The sequence below is a fragment of the Oryzias melastigma genome, linkage group LG11, assembly GCF_002922805.2.
Source record: "Oryzias melastigma strain HK-1 linkage group LG11, ASM292280v2, whole genome shotgun sequence".
NCBI lineage: Eukaryota > Metazoa > Chordata > Actinopteri > Beloniformes > Adrianichthyidae > Oryzias > Oryzias melastigma.
The window spans coordinates 13,745,904-13,756,489 of record NC_050522.1 but is presented as its reverse complement, the minus strand read 5'-3'; the positions used below and the strand labels follow the sequence as shown (position 1 = coordinate 13,756,489).

Genomic DNA, 10,586 nt, shown 5'->3' with positions numbered 1-10,586 from the left:
ATGGTCATGAGTTCTGGGTCATGATTGGAAAAACGAGATCCCGACTACAAGGGACTGAAATGAGGTTTCTCCAGAGGGTAGCTGGGCGCTCCCTTAGAGATAGGGTGAGAAGCTCAGTCACCCGGAGAGAGCTCGGAGTAGAGCCGCTTCTCCTCCACATTGAGAGGAGCCCATTGAGGTGACTCGGGCATTTGGTCCGGATGCCTCCTGGACCCCTCCCTGGAAAGGTGTTCCAGTATGTCCCACTGGGCGGAGGCAGCGGGGAAGACCCGGGACACGCTGGAGAGACTACTTCTGACAGAAGCTGGGTTGGCTCCAGCGACCCCTTGACCCCTAAAGGGATTCAGTGGGTTCTGAAGATGAATGGATGTTGAGGCTGCATGAAAATCTGCACTCATCAAGCCAAGAGATGACGTTGGGTTACAGTAACTTAAAAGTCTTATTTTCCTGAGGTTTAAAAGAAAAGTGGAGCTAGTCTGATTCTCTTGTTGAATTTGTAAGTTTCTTCAGAAACATCTCAAGCAAACAAAACACCCCCTCAGAATAACGCCCCTATAACAAGACAAGATGCTAACTAGAGTTTGTTGTCTAAGAAACTGGACAGTATTTCTCTGAAATGCAACACATTCTGGACCAGATTTAATATCTGAATTCAAATCCTACAGAAACCCTAAAATGAATCTGGAGTCTTTCCACTACATTTTGCTGTTTACACCCATTTAGTTCTGGTTCTGGTGAAAGTCTGCTTTTTCAGTCCACTTAGACACAAAGAAAATCCACATTTATTCACTGCAAACATGATCAGAGTTGCTGTAAAACTCTTCATTTTCAGAACTCTGAGACTGAACTCATTGATTGTCTCAAGAAATTCATTAAACATTTAACAAAAACAAAAACTGACCTTTAAAACAGGAAAGTTGTTCAAGCAAAAAGGATGAATAAAATGCAGCGAATCAACATTATAGTGGAATATTTAACTTAAAAAAAAGGAAGCAACAGATCTCCCCAAATAAGGCTTGTTAATAAACCTCTTATTGGAAGAGACATCCAACTTGAATATATTTATAATTTAAAGGCCCTACCCCCTATTAATGTGTCACAAACTTCTTTTCAGAAGCTTCTCCTGTGATGCTTCCAACAGCGGATGATGGGGACGGTGGCCCCTTGAGTGTTGGTGAGTTTCATTTGAGGGCAAACACAAAAAACCTGTGAAGCCAATTAAAGCTCTCAAATTTATACTTGAATTTTCTCTTATTTTGAAACGACTTCAAATTTTCCCTTTTTTCAGATCCTGTCAGTGTCATCGACCACCTGGTTGCAGATCCTGACCTTCAGCTGGCCTCCAGTGACACAGAAAACACTGTCGATACGCCACTGAATCAAACCCCGCCTCCAGATCCAGGTCTTGGCACATCCGGCTGTCACCCCCCTGACCCGCCTCCTCAGAAACGACCACCTTCTCCTCTGTTAAACGTCCCAGACAAGCAGGAGGTGATAAACACACAGGGAGGGACCTGATTAGAAGATGCGCTTTTGTGGCGTAATGTGGGTTCCTCTTTGTGTTTAAGGGGCCTCACAATGAGCGGACATCTCAGCAGAGCTCTGAGAAGGCCTCATCTCGGAGGCCTCCTTGTGTGAAGAGTAAATATGGAGTCTTTTCGTGGAGGAAATGGATCCAGAGAAGAAAATCCAAAGCAGATGTGGACCATGTTTCTTGTAAGTTCCACTTTCCTGCCCTCAAACAGAACATTTATTCTGCTTTTCTTTGCTTTTAGGATTCCTAGTTTTTAATCATAAAATATGTGATAACTAGAGTGTCTTCTCTCAGCTTTGCTTCTAAAATGTTCTCTTTTTTTATCTGCAGCCTCTGCTGTGACGCTAAAGGCAGACATTCTTGGGTGTTCTTCCTCCGAACTGAACGAGAGCCTCTGCCTCTTCATCAAAGAGATGACACGGCGGAATGGAGAACCCTATTCCCCCGACAGGCTTTTCTACCTCTGCCTCTGTATCCAGAAGGTAAGTTACAATATGTTCCATCACACATGTACATCTTTTTTTTTATTTGCTCCTTTAAACTTCTTATTTTCTTAGACTCAAACTTGGAGTGTTTTCTAAACTGAATTGACAGTTTTTGTTTGCTCAATAAACTTTTGGTGCTACAGAGTCCAGCTTTTTGTTGTTTAGCCTCTGAACAAGGTTTCCATTTACTCAGAATAATTAAAGTATGATTATGAACCACTGTTGAACAAAACAGCAATATTTAGTCTTCCAAAGATGATCAATGACAACAATTTGACCTAAATGAAAGTTAAAAAAAACCCTCTAAAGTGGCACCTCAGAGTCCTTCAAAACTAACTTGAATATTCAGTCACAGAAAAGTTTGAGATACAGTATATACTTTGTAACTTTAAGTTGTTACCTTTTAAGACAAAATAGAGAGTAGGTTTTTTTTTAGCACAAACTAAAATCAAACTGAGGCTAAAGGATTTACTATGAATTCGAGAGATAATGAGCTTTGACTTTGTTCACACCTGTGGACTTCAGCATTGGTTTCGGTGCTGTTTGAATGTGCCAGTATTAACCAGCTGATAAAGCATGTTGAAGGTCAACGGTACTGTGTTCAGGACTTTTTTTAATCAGATTACTTACAATTCATTTAAGTATGTGATCACATCAGAATCAGCTTTAAGTGAATGAAGAAGCAGATTGTAAATTTAAAAAATAAAAATGGTAAATTTGAAAAATAAAATGATAATTCCATAACCATTTTAAACTTGAAAATACACATTTTAAACTTTAAGAAAATTCAGAAATTTAAAAAAATAAAATTGCCATTAAAAAAAATGTACTTGCAAGAAATATTGAAAATAAAATAAAAAAAATTGAAACTTGAATTAAAAACAACTTTAAACCTAAAGCTGTTACCAAATAAAATATAATATGAAGCGTAATTGTAACAGCTGCTGTTTTGTACTTTCAACTAAACTCTGTTTCCTTTTACTATGAAATTGTGCAAATTGGATTTGTTATAATAAATTTGCTTAATGGAAACATCAAAATAAAAACTCTCACTTATCGGAAAAAGAAAAGTTTTTGTGGTTGGATTAGGTGGTATTTAAAACACATCAAAATGGACATATTGCTAAACAGCAATGGAAACACTTTAATTAAATGCGCTCTGTGGTAGGAACTGGCTGGCCTGGGCACTGCAGAGCAGGTCTCATAGCGTCACAGCTCATCAAAAGTTGAGCGTCACCAACCACGATTTCCCCAAATCGTTTTATCTCTAGCTGCTCCCACGAAGCTTACCGTTCCCTTGTCTGAATAAAACGCAGACGTTTCCTTTGATAAAATGATGATGAGCACTAGTTCTGTGACAGAAATTTGAATGTATCTGCGGTAAATCAAAGTTTTGTTCACATCCATTCCATTCTTTTTGCATTACTTATTGGGTGAGTTGGTTTGTGTTTATTTGCATAATTATGATTTAATGGAAACAGTCTTTTTGCAAAATAGTTTTTTCTACATTTATAGAAATTTGATAACGTTTTGTACATATGTGCAATGGAAACACGGCTAATGTGTACTTTTGAGGTTAAAATTGCTTTTGTTTTATTTATTTACAATCTGCTTTTTCATTCACTTTAATCTGACCCTTATTTGACTCCATATTCAGTCAGCCAGGAAATAGTCTGTTGCTCTTAAGGTGTAAAAAAACAAAATGAAACAACCCGATCAAACATGAATTACTACAAAAATCATGAAAGTATGAGCTCTGAGAAGCCAAATCTGCTGTTTTATGTGTGTGATTGCAGCTCATCTTGTAGTTATGTTTCAGCCATTTCTGTTTTTATCTATCTCCTTTTGAACCTGTGTAGTATCTGTTTGAGAACATGCGTTCAGAAAACATATTCAGCGATCGGACCTACCACAAGTTCTCTATGGAGCTTACCAGGATCCTGAAGCAGTTTACGTCGACCCTCACAGGCAGCGGTTAGTTCCTGCTCCACTTCTCTGTCCGTCCTATTCTCCGATCATCAGGCTGATCTCTGGTCTGCTCCTCTTGGACAGCTGTCATCCGGTCCTGCGTAGAGGAGGAGTTCCTGTGGGACTGTAAGCAGCTGGGGGTGTACTCCCCCATCACCCTCCTCAACACGCTGCTCTTCTTCTTCTGCAAGTACTTCCACTTCACCACGGTGGAGCAGCACCTCCAGCTGTCCTTCGCCCGGCTCGAGACGTGCACCAGATTTAAGGATGGACGAGAAACTGCCATTCTGCGCTTCAAACCTGACATGTCCTCAAACCAAAAGGAGCCAGGTATCGGAGGGGGCATTCCCTGTCCCTCACAGGCTCCGTTTTTACCCTCCACTGAAAGCCTTTGAGGTTTCTCTGTTTGTTTTTAGGGGAAGGTGTTCCAGCAAAGAAGCTCAGGTTGAACGAGAGTGAAGATTTCCTAGAGATTGAGGAGAACTCGGCGATCCCTGCTCAATGTCCCGTCAGGCTCTTCAAGTTCTACATCTCCAAGTGGTCAGTCCTCTGTTTTCTTTCCATTTATCTTCCTATTTGCTTGTTTTTAAGCAAAACTTTGGTTTTTGTTGCTCTTTTTTTTCTTTTGACTTAATGTTGGTGTGGAAATTTTCTTTAAAAGTCTTTTAGCTTTCACCTCTTTATGTTATAATAGTTATAAAATGCATAAAAATTATATATTTGGAATCCAGGAAATTGCATACTTTATAAACCTAATTAAAAAATAATTTAACTAGAACAACTGTTTACAAAACTGAATAGGTGAATGCTATTATTAAGAAAAAATATTTAAAAAAGTTTTAAGAAATTCTATAAATGTTGGTGAAATCTTCCATGATGAGGTAAAAAAATAAAGAATTCTTAAACTGCAGTTCAAGAAAATTCTTAAAATGATTTAAAACAGCAGATGAGGTCGCAAGCATAGTTTATAACATTAAGTTTTTTTTCATCCTCATTGCAGCCCAGAGTCGACCACATGCCGAGATGATGTTTTCTATCTTCAGCCGGGTCAGAGCTGCGTTCCCAGCAGCTCTGTGTGGTTCTCATCCGCTCCTCTGGATCACGGCAGCATAGAAGCCATGATTGTACGAATCCTCAGCATCAGAGAGATGCAAAGGGAGGAGAGTGGACGCACCTTTCCAAATGCATTTTAACTTTGTGTTATGTAGGAATCCACCTCATCATGTCTTCATTGTGACAAGCTGCAGCTGAAAGAATCTGATACTTTATGTTCTGTTGTTTATTGGACTGGTCAAGTTAAGATTCATCTGAAAGTTTTTCAAGTTAACAGTAAGTTGATCCTTTGGATTTTTTTTATACAGGTTTAAAGATTCTTCTTAAACCAGCTGCTAACGCTTGTATCTATACTTTTCTTTTGATAAAGTTGATTTATTTTTCAATAAATAAAATATGTTATAATCGCTAATTGGTTTGAATTTTCATATTTCTGTTTACTTTAAATATCATATAATACACAATCAAGTATTTAAAAGACTGAGCTAAACTGAACGTACCCATTTCAGAAAACAAAATGAAAGTTTTATTTTTGCTGTTTTTCTTTAGGCCATTTTAGTCACAATTTGGAAATGCACACAATCTAATTCACAAATGCACATTCTCCAGTTCACATATACACACTACATTTAAGTAAACATGTAAATGCACATGATCTGTTTCACACATTGTGTGCATTTTCAAATGATGAGACTAATCTAGACTACTAAATCCCAAATTTATCATTAAACAATTGAGAGAAAACCCAAAAGTTCAACTTGTTTCAAAATACTTTGTATTTCTTTTATCATATTTTCAAATTACTTCCAGAGTGGATTACTTTATTTTAATTGTGGGTTTGTGTAAAGGCACTGAGTGATGTGCAAAAAATGTTAAAACAAAATATTTATGTAAATCAGATTCAAGAGTTTCAAATGGAGGAATTTAAAACATACTGATGATTATTTTGTAGGTAAATGATAAAAAATGATATTTGCAAATACATTTTTATGACAAAATCTGATCACGTCATTTCAGATCACATAATCTAAACCTAAATGCAATATGTGTTAAGATTAAAAACAACTGGATTTAGAACATAAAATGGCCAAAATAAGGCACATAGTGTCAATATCCAATTCAAAAAAGGACCAATTTTTTACTACATTAACCTTGAGTTAACGTTATTAGTGCTACATCTCTCTACATTATGTAAACACGTTTAATCTGATGTTTTAGAAAATTAAAAAGAAAAATAAATACACTAGGAAAACTTAACGTGGGGGGTTCAGTAACATGGAGCGAATTTTTCAAATGTGATTATAGAAAAATGTAAAGAAAAAAACAGTTAAATAAACATTCCTTTACAACAAATGTAAAAAAAAAAACAACAACAGTGGTTTACCTGTATAATCCAATCATCTCTCAGAGCTAGTGATTGATGTACCTGTGGACCAATCATTGGTAGAGTTTTCCATCAAATGGGCGGGGTTAGTGCGCTTTTGCTGAAGAAGGGGCGGAGAAAGCTTCCTTTCCGGCAAAGTGGACAGAAACGTCAGCAGGACAACGCTGACAGACTTCCCGAAAAGTTTTTGCCCTGGTGTCCAACCAGCCCCGATATGGCCCCCAGTGTTCAGCTAAAGGAGGCGATGGCCGATGTGCACGAAGGGATCCGTGCCATTCTGCTCGGACCTCCTGGAGCCGGGAAAGGCACTCAGGTGAGGCTCAGAGCTAAGCTAGCTTAGCGTTAGCTGTTAGCCGCTAGCTTGAATGAAAAGACGCATGGACTGAATGAATGCAGCTGCTGAGCCAACCAGACGTGTGTGAGCCAGTCCTCTGTCACCTATCTGAGCGCAGTAACCTGTCTCACCTGTATGGTGACGTGTCTGCAGTGGAAATAGAAACCGTCTGTAAACGAGCCCACATTTAAAATGCATGATGAGTCTGACAGTTGAGGATTAGATTGCTCAACTTTGAACTCAAGAGTCTGAAATTGAGTTGTTGCAAAGTCAATTAGACAAATTATCTCCAATTGTTTTTCAGTGCATCTAAATTTACATTATAATTATTATTTAATCATATTTCCCTTTTCCTGCAGGCCCCTCGACTAGCAGAGAAGTACTGTGTTTGCCACCTGGCCACTGGAGACATGCTGAGAGCCATGGTGGCTTCAGGCTCTGAGCTGGGAAAGAGACTGAAGGAAACCATGGATTCTGGCAAACTGGTAACTGCCCGACTCCACCATGTCCCTCTCTGACCTCCCTGAAGCCCTACTGCAGGGGTCTGCAACCCTCAACACTTAAAGAACCATTCAGGTTGATTTCTCACTGACAACAACCCTATTGAAGCCACAAAATCTCACTACACGCTGTAGATAATTAAGACACTGATTTATATTTATATTACTAATATGATAAATATAAATGAACTATTGTGTTTTGGCATATATTAAATACAATTTTTAAAGTAAAAGTAGCAACATTTTCAAAAATGTGAAATAGTTTTTAACTTTTAGCAGACTTCCTTTCAACATCTCAAAGAAGTAAAAGTAGTTGTAGCTAGTGTGATGTTGGCAGTGAGTGAAAAAAAACCTGATCGTTTTACTTTTTTCGATCCATCTCTGTCAGAAATTTCTAAATCTAAGTAAACAAAATTAAATCAGAGCAAACTAAATGATCCTGATGTATTTTTTTTTACCATGGACACAATTAATATCCTTACATTTGTTCAAAAATAGAAAATATCTTAAGTATAAATTCTGGTTTTGTTTACTGATTGATTTTTCTGTGGTAATTGACACTCAAAATTCTGTATAAATCTATCACTTCAACTTTCATAAACTATGCAGCGGAACCAATTGATGGAGCATTATGGGTACTGTAGTCAGGATCCTTGCAAAGTTGTACTGTCCTTTAACTGTTTGGGAAAACGTTAAATGATATACTTTTTACGTTTTTTTTTTTTTAAACTTGATTACTTTTTTACCATTTAGTTTTGTTGTTCACCTTTTGGCACAATCTGTCAGAGGTCACCAAAGCACATTAGCTTTCACTGGTTGTATTTCACTGGACTTGGGCACCCTTCTGTACTATTTACTTTACAATTGCTTTTTAAAATAACGTTTAAAAGAGTCCCAGGTTGCAGACCCCTGCCCTATTCACTTAAAACACTTGTTTTGCTTTTTTTCTTTCCACTATAAAGTTTAGTGCTTTCATAAACGGGGGGCAACATGTTCCATTCACGTTTTATCAACTTTCTTTTGACACTTTAGCAGTCAGTTGCTGGAAGTTGTTCTGCTTTTTTTTTTTTTAAATGAAAGATGGTGTCTTATTCAAAAACGAAAATCTGGACATGTGCAATCTTGGTCAGCTGTCGGCAGTTCACATTAGAGATCAGTTGTTTCCTCTGTAGTTCTGCTGCAGGACCCCCAATCTTGGACCCCCCATAAGGTTACTTGAACAATTTTGAGTTGAATTAAAGCTTAGTCAGAAACTTCTACTGAAGCATTTTTGTTTGTTAGTCTTTAACTGCAATGATAATTAGATTCGGTTTTAAGTTTTTATGATTTTTCTCTACTTGATCAGAACAAAAAATTGATCAAATTACAATTTGACATTTTTTAAATACTACTTTTTTTTCCACAAACAACCTTTTTAATTAAAATATACAATTTTTAATTTCTCTTTTCAGACTGTGGAGATCATATGTGCCTTTTAACAGTTCTAGTTTTATCAGATTTTTTACCAACAAATATGAGAAAAAAAGTAGAGTTTGAGAGAAATTTGTGATTTTATTAAAATATGTAAGAGGTGACTTGTGTTGTAATGTGTGATGGAATCCCCAAAGCGACGTCAGTGTCTGTGTTGCAAACAGCTAAATTCAGTGGTTTCAAGGAGACAAGCAGTCCAAATTTCTGGCTTTATCATATAAATGTAAATTATTCTGCTTGTCCTCTACTTCTTTTTTTTTTTTAAATAAAAACTGCTAAAAGTACAAACTAGTCAACTCTGTGTTTTCCATCTGTGTTCCAGTTAAGATGGAAGTAAGCTGACACCACTTCCCAGCTTCAGTGGGTTTTTTTAACGTCCTCGTTCCAAAGCGGATCAAAGCGCGTCTTTGTTCTTTAATGTCAACAACATACATGTCAGAGGTCCACTCCTGAACTGAGTTGACAGTGGGATTCTCTTGTTTGATATGTTTGTTTTAGGCTGTTTAAAAAGACTTTTTGCTGCAGTCGTCCATGTAAAGATTTAACTTAGAAGTTAACTGCATCTGAAAGTGTATTGAAGTTTATTGTTTTGGAGACTTTTAGCATTAAAATGAGTTTAGATATCCAGATTTTTTTTTGGCTATAAAAACTGTCTGATCATGATTAAAAGACCCCTGAGAACGGTTCTAGAAGGTCTTTAATGCCTCATTGAATTCTGCTCATGTGTCTGCATCCTTTTTCTTCTCTGCTTCTCTGTTGCATAACTTTACCAGCTTTTTTTTCTAGATTTGGAATGTCACTCCTTGTGATTTCACCTCATGCAACAGCAAGCTGGGTCTGACAAAGCTCTCTGTCGTTGCAGGTCAGTGATGAAATGGTGGTGGAGCTCATAGAGAAGAATCTGGACACTCCTCCATGCAAGAATGGCTTCCTGCTAGATGGATTTCCTAGAACTGTCAAACAAGCCGAGATGGTAAAGACTGATTTAATTGCTTTCTCTTGTAATAACACCTGGAGGTGTAATCGCATGGAGGTGTATGAACTAACTTGCAGAACCGCCTTAAGGAGAAAAGAAATTATGAAACCAAAAGTTTCCTGTTTTTTCTTTCAGGGGAATTTTGACTCAATGATTGTTCCTTGTTTTACTTATTTATTATTATTGTTTTTAACAAATTAAAATCCAGTGTTCCTTTGTTTATTGCATGAGTTAGGGTTTAAAAATAACCCGCAATTGGTATAATCCATTTCAACGCTGAAAAAATTTACATTACTCTCACTTTATACACTGTTCTCAAACAGACAGAAAATTTCACATTTTTGTCTCTCAAAATTTAAGCCCTCATAGAAAAAATAAGAATGAAAACATAGATCTGCTCGCCGTTAAAAGAATTATATACTGTAGATTTAGCAAACTAAATGCATTCTGTACAGCAAACACAGCACAGAGGAGATTGGTTGATATACAAGTTAAACAATCAATGCGATGACAAAAACATGAAAAATTACACAGAATAAATTTTGCTAGACGAAGTAAAGTGAAGCGGAATATTGAGCTGGTAAATTAATTGTTACAACAATGAAAAAACAGCTAATTTATTTCTCATTTTCCTTTTCCTGCAGAATATTCTGTCAAAAATCCCCTATCAGTGTGCCTCCACCACTGTGCTTTATAATTGTTACTTAGGGTTTGGCTTTTGCAAAGCATAAAAATCGGTATATATGGAAAAATTGTTTAGCTTTCTTAATTTTCTATATTCATTAAATTACCATGGTTTGTTCAAGGGTTTTTTTAGTTATATTATTGCACATCTGCAACTCGCTTCTGCCAAAGATGAATAGAACTGCCTGTTGGGAATTT

General features: G+C 37.0%; 2 protein-coding genes across 2 annotated transcripts in view; both read left to right on the top strand.

Annotated features, from left to right (window-relative positions):
• Positions 1–5,452, top strand: part of LOC112160610 — a gene marked incomplete in the record, with an annotated part of 37,096 nt that extends 31,644 nt beyond the window's left edge. Inside the window, 8 exon segments of the mRNA XM_024295259.2 lie at positions 1,115–1,174; positions 1,289–1,491; positions 1,569–1,716; positions 1,865–2,016; positions 3,879–3,993; positions 4,072–4,317; positions 4,404–4,527; positions 4,988–5,452. Coding sequence (XP_024151027.1) covers positions 1,115–1,174; positions 1,289–1,491; positions 1,569–1,716; positions 1,865–2,016; positions 3,879–3,993; positions 4,072–4,317; positions 4,404–4,527; positions 4,988–5,180 — 1,241 coding nt within the window.
• Positions 5,453–6,525: 1,073 nt separating this feature from the next.
• Positions 6,526–10,586, top strand: part of ak2 (adenylate kinase 2) — a 9,323-nt gene continuing 5,262 nt past the window's right edge. The window contains exons 1-3 of the mRNA XM_024259031.2: positions 6,526–6,737; positions 7,118–7,243; positions 9,591–9,701. Of these exons, the coding sequence (XP_024114799.1) occupies positions 6,639–6,737; positions 7,118–7,243; positions 9,591–9,701 (336 nt within the window). The 5' untranslated portion in view covers positions 6,526–6,638. The remainder of the gene's footprint in view (positions 6,738–7,117; positions 7,244–9,590; positions 9,702–10,586) is intronic.